At 38.0% G+C, this 25299-nt stretch overlaps 1 protein-coding gene across 2 annotated transcripts in view; it reads left to right on the top strand.

Moving 5' to 3' along the window:
• LOC150080870 (flotillin-1-like) overlaps nucleotides 1–25299 on the top strand; it is a 321558-nt gene that overhangs the window by 1306 nt on the left and 294953 nt on the right. For both annotated transcript variants that reach the window (XM_090380967.1, XM_090380968.1), the window contains exon 2: nucleotides 24520–24595. In XM_090380967.1, the coding sequence (XP_090237093.1) occupies nucleotides 24520–24595 (76 nt within the window). The remainder of the gene's footprint in view (nucleotides 1–24519; nucleotides 24596–25299) is intronic.

Below are 25299 nucleotides of genomic sequence, written 5' to 3'. Positions count from 1 at the left end.
CGCAAATGCAAGAAGATCGAGTTTACTACCCGTTTATAATTGCTTGCAGTAACAGAAAATCCCAATAAATCGGAAAGTGCAAATCGATTTTTTTGTTTTATGGTCGTGAAATCGGAATTGTGTTTTAGAAAAATGTCACAAAGGTGTTCAAAATTGGTTCTTATAACTGAACGTATGATAATGATGAAAGTGTAGTGCATTTTAATGATTTGAATTGGTAACTAATACAATTTACCCTGTAAAAACGACCTTTTAGAGAGTTATATAGCGAAAATTTCAACTTCCAACATCGTGGAACGAATTACCAAAAAACAATGTGTTATTGGGTGCACATTACGATATTTTCATGATATCATGGTGTCTCTGGAACGGATTAATGTCGTAAAGCAGCCACACACTGTATTGTTTAGCTAAGCACGTGGAGGCGCCTCCGTAGCCAGGTGGAAAGGAACAGCAGTGTGTAGCACATGCTTCTTGATTAGACTGGGGTTCGAGCCCATCACCACCAAATACAGAGGATGCGGAAAGGTCAGGGAATGACCACCGCATATCCCGGAGCAATATGGTCTTAGTTGCTAATGCTCCTAAAAATCAAATAACAAACAAAGCTAAGCGCGTGGTTTGAAATGCGGTATTTATGAATGTTTAACATTCATTTTTTGCAATTAATGTTCATATTTTCGATTTTGTTGATACTTGGAAAAAAAAATACTCAAATTCAGGAACTCTTAAAGCGGGAACTGCCTGTAGTTGTATTGATAAGTCAAGTATTCATAAGGAAGTCAAGTGGGATTCTTCCTCTTGCTCTGATTGTGCACCTGAGGGGGCATAAATTGAAGCCAAGAAAAGACAGGTGTAGAATAGATGTGTGGAAATTTGCCTGTCTTGTTGAAATTTAGTTTATGGTAACCCTCGTTACGCTATGAGACAAACAGAAGGCTGTGTGAAGGATGTGAACCGAAAAAAAAAGTTGTTACTGAACTGCAATTAAGGTACACCCTCCAAAATGGTGGCCAAAAAGTGGGGGAAAGCAGTGATTGACAGGTTGTGACTTTGCCCACTCACTGCATCCCCCTCTACGTTTCAGGTGGATGTCATGTGACACGACGTCACTGGAGTGCTAAATGATAAATTTGTTGTGTGTGGTTTCATTTGCATGCTGGTTTCACATCTGTCTTGCTCATTCGGTTGCTGCTTGCTATGGCGCCTCTGTAGCCAGTTGGGCAGGAGCAGCAGTGCATAGCACACTTCTTGATTAGACTGGGGTTCAAGCCTGTGACCACCAAATATGGAGGATGCGGAAAGGTCAGGGAATGACCACTGCATATCCCCGGAGCAATATGGTCTTAGTTGCAAATGCTCCTAAAAACTAAATAAACAAACAACAACAAGATGCTTGCTACGGTTAATGTTTGGTTGCTCATTTAGTCCTGAGTTTCTATGTGTCGTGTATCCTGTTCCATCCTGCAGATAAACTGTTTTGTTGCGTTTTGCTGCCATCACATTTTCTTATTATTTTTTTTTTCTTTTTGTATTTTTTTGTCTGTTTTTGTGTTATTTTGACTTTTGTTCAATCCCAGTGGAGCAAGTGAGTACGAGAATGTTGCATGGTTTGGAAAGCGATGGATGTAAGGCTGTGGTTGAATGGTGTACAAGTGTGAATTTGATTGCTTCCCAGTATAAGTGTTTATATGCCAAAATTCTATTGGCGTATTGTGCTTATACAAAGAGGAATTTTATTGTTCATTACATGTGTTAGTTGACTTTCATTTTGTGTTTACTGAAAAAAGGTTATGTTTTTACGTGACTTCGGGAGAGATTCAAGCAAAAACCGGTTGTTGGACGAAAAAAACAATTATAATAGGAATCATGTTTTTAAGCTACTTTCAATTGTGTTTAGTGAAAAATGGTTATGTTTTTACATGACTTCAGGAGGTATTCAAGCAAAACCGGTCGTTTGCTGTATTACTTTTTGTTTCTTGTTTTGAAAAAAAAAATTGCTGTTTTTGTGTTAATTTTTCTTCATTTTAACTTTGAGATGTTATGTTACATGACATTTTGTTTTCCCCGAATAAATTGCATTTCTGTTAGTTGCTGCTCTGAAAAAATTGCCGTTTTTGCTGTTAATTTTGTTGTTTTTCAGCTCCGACATATTGTTATGTCACGTGACATCTGCCACATGCAGTCGTCGAGAAAAAGAGGGGGAATACAGTGAGTGGGCGGAGTTACAAACCATATGTTACTGCTTTCTCCCCTCTTCTTCTTGATGTCATTTTGTGAGAGGTACCGTTCTCTGGAGTATTACCAAAATTGTAATTAGAAGGAAAAAAAAAAAAAAAAAAAACAGAAGCGTGTTTTCAATTGACTTTCATTTTTGTTTAGTGAAAAAAGGTCGTTTTTAGCGGGAGCAATTTAAACAAAAACTGGTTGTTGGCCATTGCTAGGAGATACCATAAACTAAAGTTTTACCATTTGCCTTTAGCTAGTGGGTGGTTGATTGCTGGAACAAACTTCCATCAATCGTTTTGAAGTTGATAGCTTAAATAAACTCAAGGAAGAACTGGATAAACTTTTGGAGTGAATAGATGAGTGAAATGGGAAGTTTTTTTTTTTTTGGCTGATGCATAATCTTACTTTCTTGCATCATATTATTATTATTATTATCATTAGCCTTATAGTGCAAGAAAGCCTGAGGTTTTGCTGCACCAGCCAAAAAAAAAAAAAATTGAGTTACCCTGAGAGAGAGAAGAGAATCACCAAGGAAGAGAAGAATGATGATATCCAGCTCAGTACCCTGGGTGTGCCAAGCCCATACTCACCAGATGTGTGAGCCCTTGGGGTTCTGCCTCTACTAATGCTAAAGTATGAAAAGAACTTAGAGAACTAGCTTTAAACTTGGCTTCCCATAAAACAGATAATCTGTGCATGCATATAGGGATACATTGGATCTGCCAGCCAAGAGTTAAAAACATCAAATAAAAAAACCTTTTTGTCGTTGGCATGTCAGCAATCAACTTGAAATGTCAGCTCTGCTGATTTAGATGGTCAAAAAGCAGTAGTTGGTGAAAAAAATTTTTTTGGCACTACCAGTTGAAATCACTAGTATTGATATCCACATCAGTTTTTTGTGAGTCCTAATTTTCAACTGCACGAGTGCCCCTTAAAATGAATAGCCTTAGCTTTTATGCAAGTTTTTTTACTTCACAGTTAAACCAATCCTTTTGCTCTGAACTAAATAATTGCATAACTGTTCATTTCTTGGAAATTTTTCTGACTGAAGTGTGTGGTTGTGCTAGCAGTATTAATGGTATTTGTTTGTAACACTTCCTCCTGCCTTTCAAGGCTATTAAGCATATTTAAAATTAAATTAGTTATTAGTGTCTCCTTTTTGTAGGAAGACAACAAAAATTAATCAACTCCTGTTGTAAAACAAATAGGCCATGATTTTCTGTATTGACCTTGAAGTTATTTTGAAAATGGCTCTCGATATATATTTTTTTGTTATTTGTTTTGGTACTTCCTTTTTTTTTTCCCACTAGAGCTACTAAAGTTAAGGCACATATTGTATCTGTAAATTCCATCTGTTCTGTGGATGATCTGTGTTTCTAGATGAAAACCTCAAAACCCCCTAAATTGCAAATATACCATAAAAAATCCCTCCTTTCATGACAGGATCTGAACTGAGGCCTTTTCCATACAATGTGGTTGGACGGTGGCTATAACTATTATGCTACATAGATAGATGCTTTACTTTGGTATCTGTGTAGTTGATGCTTTTTCTTTAACCACATGCTTCCATAGGTGATTTCATTTGTTCAAAAGAAATCCTTTTGAACATATTAAATCAGTCAGTCATTTGGAAAGTTGTAGATCCCAGTCGATTGGTAAGGTATAGGGTGGCCTCATAAAATGTGTTGTGGTCCATCAACCTTTTTTAACTACAAGTATCCCTTGCTGATCATTCTGGGATTAGGGATTGGGAAATCCTTACAATCCAGAAATCCGTGAGTAGCAAATATTTAAAGTAATGGAAAAAGAGAGGTTATGTTCTAGGTGAGTTGAAAAATACAGAATACAATTTTTGATAACAGAATTGGGAATTGTCTATTGGATGGTGGCGCACTATGGCCATAGTTGCCGATGCACCTAATAAATCCCGAAACAAACAAACAACAAACTATTGGATGGAATGAAATCCTTCATTCCATTTCTACCCTAAAATCTTGTCCATTATCTAATACTTGGTTTTCCAATAAATTTGCTAAGACTATTCAAGATAAGAATGAAGCATATTACAATTGGTTGGTGTCCAAATCCCCATTTGGAAACCATCATTTTCTGCCTTCAGTAAAGCTTGCAATAATTTTAAATCAGTTATTAATCAATCCAAACTCATTTTGAACAGGTAGAAATATGCTTCTTGTCTGACTTGAAGTAAAGCATTAGCATTAGTACAGGAATATGATGCAAGTAAGCAAGCTTATGCAGCATCACCCCCCCAAAAAAAAAAAAAAACCCTTCCCATTTCACTGATCCATTCATTCCAAATGTTGTCTAGTTCTGCCTTGAATTTATTTAAGCTATCAACTTCCACAAAAACAGATGAAAGTTTGTTCTAGCAGTCAACAACTCGCTGGTTAAGGCAAATTTCCACACATCTATTCTACAATTGTCTTTCCTCAGTTTGAATCTATGCTCCCTCAAGTTTGTAATCTGGGCAAGAGTAAGGATTCCAACAGCACTGAGCCTGCTCAATCCATTCAAGACCTTATACATTCAATCGGATCGCCTCGCAAGTGCCTAGTCTCTAGAAGCTGTAATTTGCAGAACTTAAGCCTTTCTTTGTAAGTGCACCCCCTTTTTTCCCCCCACCAGCCTTGTTGCCCTTCTCTGTACTCGTTCTAGCAACTCTACGTCCTTCCTAAAACTAGGCTTTCAGACCAGTATGGAGTATGGCCTGACCATTGCCTTATATGAGGGGATAATTACCTCCTTATCCCTACTAGCAAAATTCCCATATATCATTGACGAGACCTCATGACATAATCTGGCAGCCTGTCTGCACTGCTCAGTAAACTTCATATCTGACTGCACAATTACCTCAAGGTCTCTTTCATTCGTGACTACCCTGAGTGCAATACCACCCATTTGGTTCATTTCTCTGGGGTTACTGCTACCCATATACAGTACTTTGCATTTGTCAATGTTAAACTTTATTTGCCACTTCTCAGCCCATCTGCCCACTTTTTCCAGATCCCGTTGCAGCAGAATGCTGTCATTACTGTTATTAACAACCCTGAAAACTTTGACATTAAGCTTGATATACCTTCATCAATATCATTGATAAATATACAAAACAAAACAACAATGGGCCCAACACCGAAACCTGAGGGTTACCTTTAATAACATTAGTCCACGAAGAGCAGTATCCATTGATTACCACTCTCTACCTTCTCCCACTCAACCATCCTTTTATCCATTGTAGCAACTTGCCCTTAATGCCATACTGCTCCAATTTGTACAGCAGTCTTTCATGCGTAACAGTATTAAAAGCTTTCCTGATATCCAAGTATATGATATCAAAATTATTTTTTGCATCCAGTTCCTTTGTGACCATGTCATAGTATCCAGTCAAATTGGTTAGACAAGACAAACCCATGCTGTGTCTAAATTATTACTGCTGTCTTGTCTAGATGATCTTGCAATGCTTTAAAGTTTAACATTGACAAATGCAAAGTACTGCATATGGGTAGCAGTAACCCAAGAGAAACTTACCAACTGTGCGGTACTACACTCAGGGAGGTTCAGAATGAAAAAGACCTGGGGGTAATTGTGCAGTTAGATATGAAGTTCTCTGAGCAGTGCATACGGGCTGCCAGAGCAAGTCATGGAGAGTTTTGTGAGCAGGGACAAGGAGGTGATTATCCCCTTGTATAATGCAATGGTTAGGCCATATCTTGAGTACTGCGTACAGGTCTGGAAGCCTTATTTTAGGAAGGATGTAGCGTTGCTGGAATGAGTACAGAGACAACAAGATTGGTGAGAGGAACACCTCTCAAAGGGCACTTACAAATTAAAGCTTGTTCTGCAAGTTGCAGCATCTTGAGACTAGGCACCTACGGGGTGATCTGATTGAGGTGTATAGGACCTTGAATGGTTTGAGCAAGCTCACTGCCCACTGGGTACTTCCCCTTGCTCATATTAAGAACCTGAGGGAGCATAGAATCAAATTGAGGAAAGACAGTTAGAATAGATGTCTACAAATTTGCCTTTACACACTTCCATCTGTTGTGGAAGTTGATAGCTTAAATAAATTTAAGGCTGAACTAGACAAACATTTGGAGTGACTAGATGGGTGAAATGGGCAGGGTTTTTTTTTTGGTTGATGCCGTATAAGCTTGCTTTCTTGCATCATATGCCTCAACTAGTGCTAATGCTAACCAGTGACTCCATTATTTTCCTTGGAACAGAAATCAAACTGACAATTCTGTAATTAATCGTGTCACCCTTTGTGAATTGGAGATATATTTGCAAATCTTCAGTGTGTGGGGACTTCCCTTGAGTCCAAGGATGCTCTCATAATTATGGCCATGGGTTTGCTTACTTCTTATGCCTCCTCCTTTAATATAAATGGATAAATTCCATCTGCCCCAGGTGGCTTACTTATGTTTAACTTCAATAATTTCTCCTTCACTTTGTTCTCAGTTATTACAAAATCATTTAACTCCCTGTTAGAGTTTGAAAAGATTCTGGTCTCCACTTCCCTATGGAATTCCTCACTTGTGAATGTAGATGCAAAATACTCATTTAGTTTGACATCTATCTGAGAATGATCATCTACAGTCAAACCATTGATATCAAGTGGACCAATCTGATTCATTCCCTTCCTTTTAGAGCTTTTATAACAGTAAAGAAGTCTTTTCTGTTTTTCTTTGCATCCTTTGCCAAAGATTTCTCATATTCTGCATGCGCTTGCCTAACTTCTTTTGTAACTTGATTACAGACTAGTTTATATCTAGGCTTCTGTGTCCCCTGATAATATATATGCATCCCATGCATTTTTCTTCTCTGCCACGAATCTCATTAGTTCATCTGACATTCATTTGGGCCTAAAAGTAGAACACTATTTCTTAGTTGGAACAAAAAGCATGGTAGCTTCCAAGATTACTTCCTTGAATGCCTCCCATTTAGAATTTGCTGTTAGTAACATCATCAGTTGGTCCCACTGTAAAAAATCTTTGAGATCACTGTAAAAACATCTTTCTGTCTTCTGACAGAAAGATGTTTTTTTTTTTTTTTTTTACTAGTAATGGCCACACAGTGCAAGGAAGTCTATGGCTTATGCTTCACCAGCCAAAAAAAAAAACAAAATAATAAAATAACAAAAATAAATAAAATAAAATAATAGGAATAAAAGACATCTGGTTAGTATGGGCTTGGCACACCCAGGGTCCTGAGCTGGATATCATCATTCTTATCTTTCTTGGTGATTCCCTTCTACTTCTCCCCCCTCCCTCCCTGGGTAACTCAGTTTTTTTTTTGTTTTTTTTTCTGGCTGGGCAGCAAAAGCCTCAGGCTTTCTGGCACCATATGGCTAATAATAATAATAACAAGAAGAAGAAAATTACAAAAAAATAATAATAAAATGAAAAGGAAGTAGACAACCTGTGCATTTCTCTCCTCCTGTAGGTAATTCCAACTGACCTCTGAATTTCTCCAAACTGTCAGCCTCTACCATCCATGTAGAGGTAAAACTTGCTGGCTAAAATAAAACTTCCTGTAATCCAGTCTAAACATCTCCCCTATAACTTGAAATTATGGCCCCTTGTTCTAGAATCATTTATAACTGTGAAAATTTCGTCCTCATTCATTTTGCTTATGCCTCTCAGAGCCTTAAACACCTCAATCAATTCTCTTCTAAGGTGCCTAGTTTCCAAGCTGTGCAACCCATATATTCAAAGTCTTTCCTCATATGGATTCCCTTTTGCTGATCTCACCAGGTGAGTTACTTATCTTTGGACCCTTTCAACAAGTACAATGTCTTTCTTTAGGTGCGGTCTCCATACTTGAATAGAGTATTCCAAGTTTGGTCTAACAATAGCCTTATATAATGGGATTATGACGTTGTTATCTCTACTAGCAATTGTTCGATAAATCATCGATAGGACACCATGGGCCTTCCTTACAACCAGTCTACAATACTTGGAGAACTTCATGTCTGACCATATTATAACACCCCAGTCCCTTTCCTCCACTACCGGCTTTAGTTCAACTGCGTCAAGTATATAAGTTATTTTGGGGTTACTGTTCCCCATGTGCAATACCTTACACTTTGCTGGATTAAAGCATACCTGCCATTTTTCTGGCCATCCCCGAAGTCTGTCTAGGTCACTCGGAAGAATCTCTACATGGTGATGATCATTGACTACTCTACCAATCTTTACATCATCTGCAAATTTGGACATCACGCTCCCTATCCCTTCATCGATGTCATTTATGAAAATCAAAAACAACAGTGGTCTTAATACCGATCCTTGGCCAGTGCTGGATTTACATATGGGCTGAGTGGGCTGCAGTCTGGGGCCTCAGCCGCCTGCCAGGTGCCTCCGTAGCCAGGTGGGCAGGAGCAGCAGTGCGTAGCACATGCTTCTTGATTAGATCGGGGTTCAAGCCCATGACCACCAAATACGGAGGATGCGGAAAGGTCAGGGAATGACCACCGCATATCCCCGGAGCAATATGGCCTTAGTTGCTAATGCTCCTAAAAACCAAAATAACAAACAACAAGCTGCCTGCCAAAAAAAAATTTTAAAAATTTACCATTAATTTTATTTTATTTGTAATGATAAAAATAATATGTAAGCACAAATCCAAAATTTAGGAACACGTTGATGTGAGTGCTGAATGCACTCGCCCTTGAATCCTTGATTTTACTATCTAGGCCCAGTTGCTTAGTAACATTAAACATGTGACTTATGAGTATTTGACTGTATAACAGTTACACAAATGTGTACTTACTGTTTAGTACAGTTCATGGAGGCTTTAAAGCTACTCAGAATCAAATGATAAAGTCAGCTATGAAGCAATACAAGTGTTCAGATCACTGTCTATCATTATAGCGTGCGTTTTGAGAACAAGTGAGGATTCTTTTATATCATTGTGAATCACAGTAATATTTAATTTTGACTTTTTGTGAAAATAATAATGAGTAAGCGATAGGAAAGTGGTGCTATTAAACAAAAGCGGCAAAAAGAACAGAAGCAAATACTCAAGCGTTTAAAGCCGATCACATCATATGGATTTGTATAGCAGGTAGAAACGCCCTACATAATCCCTCAGATACAGAACATTTGTGTTTACAAACAGAAGAAAATCAAGTAGAATATACTGAGCAGACTGAAGAACAACCAGTTTATATGCAGAACACAGCCTCCCAAGAACTTCAAGGCAAACTGCTGTCAGTAACTACCACTACAAGTACAGAATCTTCTGGAGAAAGTGACAGGACCTACAGCCAAAGAATTAACACAATCCGCTGAAGGAACATGCCATGAAATAGTTACACCAAAAGAAGCAATTCAAGCTCGTTAAGACTTGGAAAACAAAGCAAATGATCTCAGCAAAAACCCTAGCATTGCAGACACAAAAATACCTACTAGTGATTTCAGAGACAGTGACCTAGGTTTATGGACCACATTGAATAACGAGGAAATATCATTCTGGATTGAGAAAGGTCCATTGGAATGTCAGCACTGAGATGGACCATTTACCAATTCGAAGCGAACAGACAAAAACCAAGCCCGGCTCTGCTAAAAGAATTTATTCCATTCCACCAAAGTAAATGGAGAAACCTACCCTCGATAATGGCTAGTGTATTCTCCCACAAAAGGAAAAGTCTATTGTTTTGTGTGCAAACTTTTCTATTACCAAACTACCTCAACTACAGCTTTAGCTTCTACTGGATTCGTTGATTGGCATCATGCTTATCGTGTTCAAATCCATGGAAACTAAAAATCATTAACTCTATGCTAACATACTTAACAAGAAAGCGTGGTCAAACGCTCACATCAAAAATTGAAGAGCAAATCAAAGCAGAGCAGGATTACTGGAGGCACGTACTTCAGCAAGTTATTGCAGTGGTTTCCCTTTTGGCAGAACGTGGCATAGCATTTAGGGGAGATGATGAAACATTTGGTTCACCAAACAATGGTAACTTTCTTGGATTGCTTGAATTAATTGCCAAATTTGATCCTTTCCCGTATGCTCACATAAATCAGCATGGAGGTAAAGGCTCTGGTCAGCCATCGTACTTATCCAAAAACATATGTGAAGAGGTTATCCAGTTGATAGCTAATAAAGTTCGAGAATCAATGCTGAGCGACATCAAACAAGTAGGTTATTTTAGTTTATCTGTCGATTCAACCCCTGATGTTTCCCATGTCGATCAACTTACTGTCATTGTTAGATTTGTTTCTCCTAGTGATGGATTACCAGTTGATTGTTTTCTGAGTTTTTTTGAACTGAAAGATCACACCTGTGAAACTATGGCTGAGCTGATACTGAATTACTTCAGTGAACTTGAAATAGATTTCATTAAATGTAGAGGACAATCATATGACAATGCAGCCAATATGGCTGGAAAGTATAATTGTCATTCAACAAAAAATTCTGGAAAGGAACAAGTTTGCAAAGTTTATTCCATGCTCTGGACATTCCCTAAATCTAGTTGGATGACTGGATGCAGTGAATTTTTTTGGCACAATAAATGAGCTTTATTGTTTTTTCTCAGCTTCTACAAAAAGATGGGCAGGGCTAAAAAATTTCTTGCCTCCTGAGTCAAAAGTTCCTAAACATTTATCAGACACAAGATGGGAGGCTCATGCCAAAGCTACTGCAACTATTATCGAAAGTTATGCTAACATTGTTGAAGCCCTCAGTCATATTTACTGTGATGAAACTGAAAAAGGAGATAATAGACGACAGGCTGAAAATCTTCTGCAGAAAATGGAAGAATTTGAATTAAATTTCATGCTTCACCTTTGGACACATTTGCTAGACCAATTTCATAAAGTGAACAAGGCACTCCAAAGTTCGCAAATTTCATTGAGCACATGTGCAAATATTTATAGCTCACTATTGCAGTTTGTATTAAACAATCAGGGTAATTTTGATGAAATTGAACAGCAAGCAAAATTTACTCTACCGTATGTAGAGTACAAAACTGTCAAAAGAAGGCAGAAAGTACGAAAAAAACAAAATGATGGGACAGCATCACCCGAAGCCTTAGAAGAACTTCCTCCAAGAGACAAGTTTAGGGTAAATTTATTTATCCCTGTCATGGATGCCCTTGAAGCCAACCTAGACAGAAGTGCAACAGTGTATAGGAGTGTAGCTGGCAATTTTTAATTTTTGGTGAACCTGCATGCAACCAAGGAACAGATTCACAATAGCGTCAAGATGTTGATGCAAGAGTATCCAAACAATGTTGACCTTAGTCTAGTTGATGAACTCTTTGACTTCTACCTGTACGTCAAACAAGCTCACCCTGAAAAGTAAAATTTCAGTCAACAAGATATATATCAAATAATATTCCAGGAGAAAATTCGGACATCTTTTCCAAATGTGGAAACAATTTTCAGATTGTTCCTGTGTTTAATGGTTACTAACTGTACTAGCAAAAGATCATTTTCTAGACTAAAAAGGATAAAGAATGATCTACGGTCAACAATGTCCCAATGTCAGTTGTCTGATCTAAGCATTTTCTGCATAGAAAATGATAAACTGCGACTTACTGATTTTAATGATATAATTGATAAGTTTGCATCCAAAAAAGCTCGAAACAAACTTCTGACTTTGTATATAGTGTAATGTTATAACATAGCTGTGATTCCCCTATGAATGTTCTGTGTGAATGTCTTCATTAATTCCATACTTTTGTAAACTTATTAAAGGTTATAATTTTATAAACAATCTTTTTATCAATGCTAAAATTTCAGCAATGTTCTACTTTCAGTGAGTAGATAAAGAATAGAACAAGGTTTTGTTTCTCATGATCTGATTCTGTTAATTTTGGGCCTCCCAAGGTCTCCTAGCCCAGGGCCTCCAGTTGCTTTACTCTGGCACTGTCCTTGGGGAACCCCACTTCTTACATCAACCCAATCTGAGGAATAACCATTTATCACATCCCTCTGCCTCCTGTCCTGAAGCCATCCAGCTTATGAAGTAATCACTTATGTGGGACTGAGTCAAATGCTTTGTGCTGAAATCCAAATAAACAATGTCGAAATTATTCCCTAAGTCCAGATCTTGAGTGACCCTGTCAAAATAGCTAACCAGATTTAGTTGAACATGATTTTCCCTTTACAAAAAAACCATGCTGAGTATCCTTCAGAATTCCTTGTTAGAAGAATTCTGAACAGTCTTGATACCAAGAAAGCTCCATGTTGACTTTTGAGAAATTCTTGAAGGAATTGCTCAAAACTTGTGCTTTTTAATTCTTCTACTTGGAAATTTTATCATATTCAGCCACTTCCTAAAAAGGGTGACAAATTCCCTCTGTCCAGTTATTGTCCCATTGCACATATATCTAGTCATTCCAGAGTAATGGAGAACTCCATTGATCACTGCCCCAGAAACTCTTTCCAAACCTTCGATCTGATGATTAATTGCCAATGTGGAATCTCTCTCTGTGTCAATCCACTGGCTATGTATTGGCTTACCTTACACATCTTTGGAGAAATTCAATGGAAAAGTTTGAAACTTAGGCAGTTGCCTGTGACATTTCTAAAGCTTTTGATTGCTTTTGGCATAATGGTCATCTAAACAAGTTCTCACCTTACAGACTTTTTTGTAATTGGGATTATCTAGTTTTCTAGTTTACTACTCACTGCAAGTGATGGTAGCTGGCTCTCTATCTTCTATCTTCTCCACTAACATTAATGGAGAAGTTAGAAGACAGAGAGCCAGCTCTTTCCCACACTTTTCATCATATATGTTAATGACCTTTTTTTGCTGATGATAGCACACTATGTTCCACCTTGCACTTCATAAACAGCCTCAACTTCTCAAATATACTCTGCCATCTCCTTAAATTCCGATCTCCAGCTGATTCTCAATTGGGACGAAAAAAGAGATTAGTTAAATTCATTCCATCCAAAATCAGTCCTATCTTATTTCCAGATAACATCACATATTTCTGTTAGGAATTACTCCGACTTCTAATCTCTCTTTGCCTAAGCACATCAGAAATATTGCTTTCTCTGCATCAGAAAAACTGGGTTTTCTTTTTCGCTCTTGTCATTACTTTTCTTCTAAACCACTGCCGACTATACAGATCTCAAATTTGCCTTAACATGGAATGATGCTCCCAGTACTTCTCTCGAGCTTCTGGACTGCATTCAAAAGAGAACAGGTAGGTTAATTAATGACCCTTCTGTTGTAAAGTTTCTCCACTCTGCCTCATAGACATTCTATTTCTGCTGCATGCCTTTCCTCTTCCATATATGTTTCCATGGGCACTGTTCTTCTGACCCAGGGGCTCACATCTGGTGAGTATGGGCTTGGCACACCCAGGGTCCTCAGCTCACTATTGCAGTTTTCTGCTTCTCTCTCTCTCTCTCTCAGGGAATTTTTTTTTTTGGCTGGTGCAGCATAAGCCTCAGGTTTCCTTGCACCATATGGCTAATAATAATAAAAAATAATAATTGATATCTGTAATTCCCCCACTCTCTTCCAAACCATTTTGAACATGTGCTGCAAAATGGTCAGTATCCATTTAATGCCCAGCAAAACTCATAGAACCAACCTTTCCTCATTTATCTGTTCTATTTTTGCTTTCTGCAACAACCTTTCTTCCCGTGAAAGAGTTTGGCAGCGCTATAGCCTCAATCTATCTAAAGATTCACTTAACAAAAAAGGTTAGTTCAATTGCATCATGTTTTTTCTTAAGTGAATTACCAAATTGGTAAAATATCATTTTTTTTTATTATATCAATCAGTTGTCTGATATTGCACCACCTTGAATAAGTAATGCTTCACCAATGGAGAAGATTATTGTTACTTAGTCTTGGTGAATACCACCACCCAGATCGTTTCAAGGTGGGTGGGTAGGTAGGTACCCTAGTGTTTCAATAGTTGCAATTATTGTGAGGAAGTCTTTACTGTTTTTCTTTGAATCCCTTGTCAAAGATTTCTTGTGACCTGTCTTCTCTTGCTAACCTCCTTTGTGATTTGATTACCAATTAGTTTATATCTACCATAGGCTTCTGTGTTGTCTGATAATGTATACGCATACCATACATTTTTTTACTTTGCCACAAGTGTTGTTAGTTCATCTGACATCCATTTATGCCTAAACCTTTGAACAGTACTTCTTAGTTGGTAAGAAAAGCCTAGTAGCTTCCAAGATTAATTCCTTGAATGTTTCTCATTTAAAATTTGCTGATGGTAACATCATCAGTTGGCCCACTGTATAGAATTTAAAAACTTTGAAACTACTGTAGTCACCTTTAAAGGCAAAAACTCTTTCCTTTACCATTGATGGTAGTAGTAGTAGTAGCAGTGGCATGTGATGCAAGAAAGCAAGTGTATGAGCTTATGCAGCATCAGCCAAAAAAAAAAAAAAATCACACCATTCCCTCCAAATGCCTGTTCAGTTCCTCCTTAAATTTATTCAACCTATCAACTTCCACAACGACAGATGGAAGTTTGTTCCAGCAATTAACCACCCGCTGGCTAAAGGCAAATTTCCGCACATCTATTCTACATCTGTCTTTTCTTAATTTGAATTTATGCCCCCTTAGGTTCGTAATCTGAACAAGTGGAAGGATCCCATCAGAATTCAGCGTGCTCAACCCATTCAAGGCCTTATATACCTCAATCAGATCACCGCGCAGGTGCCTAGTCTCCAGCCACTGCAATTTGCAGAACTTAAGATGGTAGTTACATCTTTAAGTAAATCCCACATCAATACATTGTGATCACTGCCACCTAATGGTTCCTTTATCTGCAGATTCTTAATGCATGAATAATCACTGCTGATAACACTATTCAACAAAAAAATTCTTTGAATTTGTTTCCGTTCTTAATTAGGCAAACTTTACTAATTTTGGGTCGAGAAAAACGAATGACTTCAGAAATTTTTTATTAGCTCTAGTTTTTGAGATACAGTACTTTCACTATTGTCTAAGAATATAGTAATTTCAGTAGTAGTTGGAGTGAAAAGTAATATTAAAACAATCTCATTTTTACATTTTCCTGATATAACTTAAATCACAGTTGTTTTTAATTAAAACGTAAAAAAACAAGAAGACTGCACAGAAACCGAAAGTACTTTCTCAAAATGTGGCCTTTCACGACCTCACCTTCTTTTTGCTTGTCGTTTGTATTGCACTTCCTGGGCATCTCTTGTTACTGTCCAACAGTAGTCAGCAAGCGTAGAAGCATTCCACCTACCCTGATATCTTCTTTCCATTGCTGTAATGTCTTGGTGGAATTGCTCATCGTGCTCATCACTCACTGCATCACAGCTATCAGGGAAGAAGTCCAGATGAGAGTCGAGAAAGTGGATTTTCAGTGACATGTTGCAGCCTAATTGATGATACTTTTCTAGAAGGTTGTTCACAGTCTCAACATAGTTTGCAGCTCTTCGGTTTTCCAGGAAGTCATGCACAACACTTTTAAAGGCTTCCCGAGCTGTGTTCTCATTACCCTGGAGGACTTGCTCAATGTTTTCATCCTTTAAAAGTTCACGAATTTGCACCCCAAGAAAGATCCCTTCCTTAACCTTAGCATCACTCAACAGTGGAAATTGTCCTCTCAGGTACTTGAAAGCTTCTCCATCCTGGTTTATCCCCTTAACAAAGTTCTTCATGAATCCCGGTTTGATGTGTAAAAGGAGCAGAAGAATTTTGCTTCGATTAACCAGAGGATTGTGCTGGACATTTTTTCCCTGAGGCACAGATTTTCCCTTAGAGGCCAGACTTTTCTCTTGTAGTGTGAGGACCTAGCTCGACTGTCTCACTCGCACAGGAAACAGCAGTATTTCATATACCCCATCTGCATGCCAAGCAGTATTGCAATCACCTTCAGGTTTCCACAGATCTGCCCTTGGTGGTCTTTGTTATTTCATTGCTTCCAGAATTAATTACATATTCTCATATGTCTCCTTCATGTGGACATCATGGCCTAGAGGAATTGAAGGAAGAGCATTGCCATTGTGAAGAAAAACAGCTTTTAAACTTAGCTTTAATGAGTCTATGAATAGCCTACAGTCCTGTGGGTTGTGCTTTGTTTGTTTGTTTTCACTTTTAAAATATAGAGTCAAAGCATTCTGCCTGCTCCTGTACATGGACACTTTGACATTTGGTTGCAGAAGACTCCACTGTTGGAGCCTTGATCCCAGAAGCTCTGCTTCATCTTTCGATAGATCTAGGTCTCGAATTAGATCACTTAGTTCACCTTGAGTGATTCTGTGCGACTCACTGGCGACTCAGGTTCTGGCACAAAATCAGGATCCTGATGTTGAAGGCCCAGGTTGACCATCATTCCTCACACTGTCTCCATCTTCATTAGACTCCAAAGTGTACTCTTCTGGAGGGTGAGGTACAGCAGACCATCCCCATGTGCCACTGGTCGGATAGCTGATGGGACGTTGGGGTATTTCACAGTCCACTTCCTTTTTTTTTGATATGCCATTGCTGAAGAGGAGGCACCATGCAGAAATAATAGTCATTTACATGATTTGAAGGTTCCCTCCAAATCATTGGGATGGCAAAGGTATTGAACATCCTTTGTTATTCAACCATCCATGTAGATTTACAGCACGTGTTGCAGCAAATATGAGGTGTCCAGGGTTTGTTTTCATCCCCTACCTTACAGCCAAAATAATGGTAGTAGTCTGTCTTCACAAGTTTATTCACTTGGCGTTTCTGAGTGGAAAATGTCACATCACCACACACGTAACAAAAATTGTCAACACTTAACACATTTACATGGCATCCTGGCTTTTTACATAATTTTTGTCCATAAACCTGAAAAAAGAGAAAGAAATGAACATCACTCATACCATCACTTGCAAGGTAAATGATACACAGAAATACAAAAAAAAAACCAAAAAAACACGGTGTATTGGTTCCTGTTTCAGTGTTACCAGCCTATCTATTCTCTAAACTCCAAAATTCCATAGTATTCACCTATATTCCTCTAAATCTTAAGAGAGACTATGTCGTGGAACAGAGAGCTAACTAAGAGTTTTAAATGTTATATTCGTTTTTCTCATGCTGAAATTAAGAAGAATTGACTATTTCCAAGCCTGAAACATTTTTGGTGTTGACCAGTGTAATCTGATCAAGAAAATAGCCATCCAATAAATCCACAAAAGTCTTGATAGTGTGTGTGACCAATGTGCCAGTCAATATCTGGAAAGTTAAAATATCCCATTATAAGGCATTACATGATTTACTGGCCCACTCTATTTCCCTGTACGTAAAATCTAAGGCAGTGCATGCAGCACTGCCTTAGATTTTGTGCTTCCTAACTAAGAGCGTAACATCCTAACCCCCCCATATCTTGGCTGTTCTTTCTTTACGTATTGTACTCCTCATATTCAAATTCTACATCCCTTATATCTGAGTGCCACCATGTCTCTTATATCCCAACGATGTCTGCATTTGATGTCTTGACCAGCACTTCGGATTCATCAAATTTATTTACTATGCTCCTAGCATTGGTGTGCATGCATCTTTTGTTACTCTTAATTAACCTCTCAGAGTGCTTTTACTTATTCTGTGTTGACTCCCAGCAGTCCTAGAAATCTTGGCACCTTGTTTTCCAGGCTGCTGCTTGTTACAATAGAATCAGTGCAAGTATCACTTTCACTGCTGCCTCCGGCTATTGTTAATCTATTAGTCTGTATATCTCCACAAGCTAGCAGTTTTCCGAACCTAACACTGCCTCAACAGCATCAGCAAATATTCTTTTACCCTTTCTATTTAAGTGTATCCCATCTCTGTAGAAGCAGTCTCTCCTGTTAACAAGAAGAAACCACGGAGAAAAAAAATTTCCCCATAAGCCTTGCACAATCTTTCCAAGTTCAAACTGACTGGCAAGGTTCGCATCATATACTCCCTTCTCTTCAAATTTAACCTTAACTTGTGAATTTTTTCAACATTGCCCGATACTTGTTAAGTAAGTCTGCAGATCTCCTAATCTTAATGTCTTAAGGGCACTTAAAGGTGATATTGTACAACAATATCACCTTTTGTGCCTTTAAAAGATATCTGCTCCATGTCATCAACTTTTTCCCCTGGTCAACTTACCCTGCTCCTGTCCTACTTATACTTTTTGCACAATATATTTCTCGTTTCCCTTACAATAACTAGCCGACAATAACTAACAACGGTCAGGGCATTCTGCCTTGGGGGTTGCCACTGTGTTGTCCGATGATTAAGTGGAAGCTCCTGCATTGATGTTGATAGCTGAAAGCTTGATGGGCTCTCCAGTTTAATTCTTTTGCAGGCATGCACCCTGTTATTCAAGCTGTCTTAATAACCCATAACAATGCTGAGTTAGTGCCTAATATCCTCACACTCCTTACTTCAAGCATGCACAAAGACATCCCCTAGGCAATATCATGTCACATTCCTGATAGCTCTGCAAACATCAGACAAGCTGTACATCTTATAAGACAATGATTTGGAGGATAGCTGCACCCTCAGTTCTCCCCAGATCCACACCTCACTCTTTACTAGCGTGAGCCCTTTGCTTTGCTGCTTGGTCTGAGGCATGGTTTTCCTTCAAATTTAATATAATTAAAAATACTTCACTAAACAAATATATCTAATGCAGTAATAACCCTTATACACTGGTTATGCTATGAAGTTTACTTTATAAATTGTATATAATTAAAATTCGAATGTTCTTATCGATACGCTACTTATTCAGCAATAATACTATGATGCTACGAAGTTTGCGTTATACTCAGAGTAGTGGAAAATGAAAAAGACCTGGGAGTAACTGTGCAGTCAGATATGAAATTTTCTGAACAGTGCAGATAGGCTGCCATGATATCTCATGGAGTTTTGTCAATGATATATATATATACAGAAATTTTGCTAGCAGGGATAAGGAGGTGATTATCCTTTTGTACAAGGCCACGATTAGCCCACATCTTGAGTACTGTATATAGGTCTGGAGGTGTCGCTGTATGAAAGATGTAGATATGCTGGAATGGGTGCAGAGAAAGGCAATTAAGTTGGTGAAGGATCAAAAGTTGGCTCTTACTAAGAAAGGCTTCAGTTCTGCAGAATGCTGCATTTGGAGACTAGGCACATGTGGGTGAGGTCTGATGAGGTATGTAAATCAAGTAACAAAGGCAGATTATGAGAAATCTTTGGCAAAGGATGCAAAGAAACTCTAGAAGGAAGGGGATGAATCAGATTGGTTCACTTGATATCAGCGGTTCGACTGTTGAGGACCCTGCTCAGGTAGCATACAAGCTGAATGAGTATTTTGCATTTACATTCATACATGGAGTTGTTCAGGGAGGAGAATGCCAGAAGTTTATCATACTCCAGCAGGGAGCTAAATGATTTTGTAATAACGGAAAGCAAAGTGGAGGAGAAATTGTTGAAGTTAAACATAAGAAAGGCACCTGGGGTGGATGGAATCTACCTAGTTATGTTAAAGGAGGCAGCAAAGGAAGTAATCAAACCCTTAGCCATAATTATGAGAGCTTCCTTGGACTCAAGGGAGGTCCCCATGCACTGCAGATGTGCAAATGTGACCCCAATTCACAAAAGGGATCAAAGGGTCACAAGTAATTACAGACCTGTTAGCTTAACTTCTGTTCCGGGGAAATTAATTGAGACACAGGTTAAAGAAGTACTACAGGATCATCTAGACAAGACTGCAGTTATAGTTCAGATACAGCATGGGTTTGTTAAGGGGAAGTCTTGTCTGACCAATTTGATTGGATACTACGATGAGGTCACAAGGCAACTGAATGCAAAAAATAATTTTGATATCATATACTTGGATTTCAGGAAAGTTTTTGATACCGTTGCACATGGAAAACTATTGTACAAGTTGGAGCAGTATGGCATTAAAGACTACTATACAGAATTATACAAGGAGCGAGGGAATGATGCCAGCAGTGGGGAAGATGGATTGCAAAGTAGCAACACATACGACATACCCGATATTCTTCCTGATGAGGTAGAACATGCATTGAAGAAAATTAAGAATCAGAAAGCCCCGGGGGAAGATGAAGTTACTGTAGAGTTGTTAAAATTGGGAGGAAGAGACATAACACAAAAACTGGCAAGGCTCTTCACAAAGTGCATTAGAAAATGTGTGACACCTAAGCAGTGGAGTAATGCAATCATAGTTTTTCTGCATAAGAAAGGAGATAAATCAGAAATTGGAAATTGTAGATCAATTAGCTTGTTATCCCACATCTACAAGTTGTTCACAAGGGTCATTACTAACAGATTAGAAAGAATACTTGATGAGAATCAACCGAAAGAGCAAGCTGACTTTAGGACTGGATTCTCAACTATGGATCACCTTCATATAATATCACAGCTAATGGAGAAAGCGAATGAATATAAAACACCATTATGCCTGGCATTTGTGGATTATGAAAAGGCATTTGACTCCATACAGCATAAGGCAATGTTTCGGGCACTGGAAAGACAAGGCATAGATACCCCATATATTATGATTTTGAAGAAAATATATGAGAGTGCTACCTCCTTTATTAGACTAGACAAAGACAGTAGGAAATTTAAAATTGAGAAAGGAGTTCGACAAGGAGACACAATATCTCCGAAGCTGTTTACTGCTGCCCTTGAGGAAGCTTCAGAAGATTAGACTGGTCGCAGAAAGGAGTCAACGTGACTCCTTTCTGCGCAAATCGTAAATGGTTTAGGAGTACCTTAACCATTTACGATTTGCAGATGACATTGTGGTCATAAGCCACGATCCCAAAGAATTAGAGGAAAATCTTAATCAGTTATGCACAGTTAGTAAGGATTTTGGACTAAAGATGAATATGGCTAAAACAAAAGTAATGATGAACAAGTATGCCACAGAAAGGGAAATAATGATTGAAGGAGCAGTAATTGAAAAGGTGGAGTCATATACTTATCTGAGACAAGTTATTAGCTGTAATAATGATAAATGGCTGGAAGTCAAGAGAAGAATAAATTTTTGTTGGATAGCATTTAGGAAATATAGTCACATACTGAAGAGCAATATCCCAGTTTGTCTGAAACGTAAAATAATGAACCAATGTATACTCCCCACCATGACTTATGGAAGTGAAACTTGGGCACCCACCAAAAGAATGGAAGAGAAGCTGAGAACTACACAGCGAAGAATGGAACGAATTATATTGGGAATCAGACTGTTAGATAAGAAGAGACACATGGATTAGGCATCAAACTCAAATAAAGGACATTATCAAAACTAAAGAACTAAAATGGTCTTGGGCAGGACACAGCTCGAAGACATGATGACAGATGGACTAAATAAATAACAGAATGGTACCCAAGAGGAGCTAGAAGAAAACCTGGAAGACAAAGGTGGAGATGGATAGATGAAATTCATGAGTTTTTGGGTAGTAAATGGATGGCCAGTGCTCAAAACAGAAGGAAATGGAAAGTTGCTGGAGAGGCCTTCATCCTGCAGTGGATTGAAAATAGCTGATGATGATGATGATGGCATTAAAGGCAAGTTTCTCCCTTGGATAAAAGGATGGTTGAGTGGGAGAAGACAGAGTGGTAATCGATGGACACTGCTCTTCGTGGACTAATGTTGTCAGTGGTGTCCTCCAGGGCTCTGTGTTGGACCCATTGTTGTTTTCTGTATTTATCAATGATATTGATGAAGTTATATCAGGCTTAATGTCCAAGTTTGCAGACAAAATGAAGGTTGGCAGGGTTTTAATGACAGTATGCTACTGCAACAGGATCTCAAAAAGTTGAGCAGATGGGCTGAGAGGTGGCAACTGAAGTTTAACATTGACAAATGTAAAGTGTAGTACTGCATATGGATAGCAGTAACCCCTGAGTAAAGTATCAACTGTGTGGTACTACACTCAGGGTGGTAGAGAATGAAAAATACCTGGGGTAATTGTGCAGTCAGATGTGAAGTTTTCTCAGCAGTGCAAGAATACAGTCTGCAAGAATAGCTCATGGTGTCTTGTCAATGATATACAGGAATTTTTCTAGCAGGGATAAGGAGGTGATTATCCCCTTCTAAAAGGCAATGTTCAGACAGCAATGGTGATTATCCCCTTCTAAAAGGCAATGTTCAGCACCTTGAGTACTGTATACAGTTCTGGAGGCCTCATTTTAGGAAAGATGTAGAGCTAATCGAATGAGTACAGAGAAGGGCAACGAGTTTGGCAAATGGAAAAAGGGTTGCTCTTACAAAGAAAGACTTAACTTGTGCAAATTACAGTGTGTAGACTAGGCACCTGCGAGGTGATCTAATTGAGATGAAGGCCTTGAATGGTTTGAGCAAGCTCAATGCTGATGGGATTCTTCCTCTTGCCCAGATTAGTCGCTTGAGGGGACAAATTCAAATTGAGGAAAGACAGTTGTAGAATTGATGTGCGAAAATTTGCCTTTAGCCAGCGGGTGGTTGATTGCTAGGACAAACTTCCATCTGTAGTTTGGAGAAGTTGACAGCCTAAATAAATTGAAGGCAGAACTAGACAAACATTTGGAGTTAATGGATGGGTGAAATAGGAATGTGTTTTTTTTTTTTTTTTTGGCTGATGCTATTATATAAACCTGATTTCTTGCATCATATGCCTCTACTAATGCTAATAGCCTTGAACGGAATGCATAATCTAAATGTTGATAGCATTTTTCCTTTTGCTGTTACTACACACATGGGGGGGCACAAGTTCAAGTTGAGGATGGTTACAGTATGGATGTGGGGAAGTTTGCTTTCAGCTAGTGGGTGATTGATTGTTGGAACAGGCTCCTGTCTGTTTTTGTGGAAGTTGGTGGTTTGAATAAATTTAAGGAAGAACTAGAGAAATTCTTGGAGGGTATGGATGGGCAAAGTTTGTAGTTTTTTTTTTTTTTTTTTTTTTTAGTGAGAAATGATGCTCTCTTGAATCATTTGTGACTAAACTGCTGCTTTTGTCATGCTGAAACAAAAGGGATCCCTATAGTGCTTCTGCCATTGTATTGGAAGAGGGGGAATTGTCTAGAATGTCTGTTCTGTACCGTATTCATTCTTTTGGAATGATCATGATTGGTTCGACTATGAGAAACATCCTCAGTTGCTGACAGTACCTCCGCCAAACTTCACAGCTGGGATTGTGTACTTTAGTAAATAATATTCTCTGGGCATCTACCAGAAACAAACTTCACCATGGGAAAACCTGTACTCTGATCCATCACTTCATATGCAGCTTTCCAAAATTTCAGTGACAAGTTATGACAGATTATGTACTAGGCAGTTTGAATTTGTGCAAATGTGTGCTGCAATGCTTCTATAAAATGCGATGCTATACAGTTCCCTATATATATGTCCCCCCCCCCATTAATACCAGTTACTGTAGCCACCCTGAACTTGGTTGTTTGTATTTGATGAGGACTGATGAGATTATGCATCACTTTCTCCTGAGCACCTTCAGAAAAAGGTAGTATATTTTACAGCTGTAGTTGCATCATGGCATTTTCATATCAACTGCCATTGATCTAGAGCTAGAATAGCCAATTTGTGTGGCATATGTGAACATTTGTTCATTAACCTATGTTTAAATTTATTTTATAAATCTTCAAGATTTAGCAAAAATATGTTACAGAAGGTTGCACTAGGTGTGGATTAGTGAGGCAGGAGTGGTAAATAGTTTTGTATGTGGTTTTTTACCTTTTTTAAAATTAGTCTGCAACACACACACCACACGCTCGCTCGCTCTGTATATATACATTTTTTATTTTTTTCAAATTTGTTTGTTGGAAAGCTCACGAATCCATTCCTAGGTGTCATGTAACACATTTCCAACATGTTATGTGGCATCTTGCACAAAGAAGGTTGGTTACTGTTGCTTTTGCATGTCAGTTTTACTGTAATGATGTGGTGAAAAGAGTTATTGTTAATATGCCATCCTTTGATAACTGCCTCTTGGAAGTTTCTAAACCCAACATCTCAAACCATCTACTGAATCTGCTTGCTTCTAGCATGAATGCTTGTTTGTATTGAAGTTTAGTGGTACACGGATTACGTGGGTCATAATGCGGTAGTTCATATGGTGTAATGTGTTTCAGTCTAGCATGACTGCAATTGCTTTTATATATATATACCTGACATGTGGGTGGCAGGTATGGTTCATTTTTCTGAAATCATATGGTTGTGTAGATACTTTCAACAGTACAATGTATTTGATTTCATTTAACTAGTCATCAGATTTATACATATTTGTATAGTTTCATATACATGCATATACAAGTATAAATTCTTATATATATACAGAATATAGTATAACTTCCTTTTCAGGCTGTTGTCTTGTTAATCCTCTGATTATACCAGGTGGAAGGGTATTTGTATGGCCTCTGATTCAAAGGGCTCAAAGGTAAATGCATTTTATTTTATTAATTTTCTTAACATATGTTGTCCACATATTTAAATAAAATTAAATGCAACTAGGCATAATATTTTAAGAGTTTAAGGTTCTATATGTGTATAATATTTGTGTAGATACAGTGAAAGATGAGCACAATATGAGATACAGATGAAATGATGCTTTTCACACTACTACCGTAATTTTTTTTAAGAGTTGTCTATGGTGTATCTACACCGATATTATGTAGATATAGTTATCCACATATGTATACGTGCAATACACAGCACACATATATATGCAGGCATTATTTTTTGTAGCAGCTGAGAGAACCTGGCTTCCATTGGAAGTTTAAAATAAAAATATTAAAATAAAATATTGGTATTAGTATTGGCAACACAATGCGAGGAATCAGTTTTTACTGCTGAAATGGGGGGGCGGAATCATTTGCCCATTCTTTCCAATAATTTAAGCCTTCTTTAACCCTTAACTGGACACATTGGTGCTTTTTTGAAAATCATGTGTGCTCAGAAAAAAGCCATCCCTTTTATAAGGGATAGGTTTTAAAAAAATAATTCAAATTTTTTCTTTTTTGTTGCCAGCTTCATATTTCAATCTTATAAACATATTGTGAAAAAAACATTTTTTAATATTAACAATGTATATAGTGCACAATGGTTATTGTGAATATGGATAATGTTATCACTTTTATGAAG

The sequence above is a fragment of the Mastigoproctus giganteus genome, chromosome 9, assembly GCF_048544385.1.
Source record: "Mastigoproctus giganteus isolate SK-2022 chromosome 9, ASM4854438v1, whole genome shotgun sequence".
Lineage (NCBI taxonomy): Eukaryota > Metazoa > Arthropoda > Arachnida > Uropygi > Thelyphonidae > Mastigoproctus > Mastigoproctus giganteus.
Note: the sequence above shows the minus strand (reverse complement) of the source record. Positions and strands in the feature narration are given on the sequence as shown.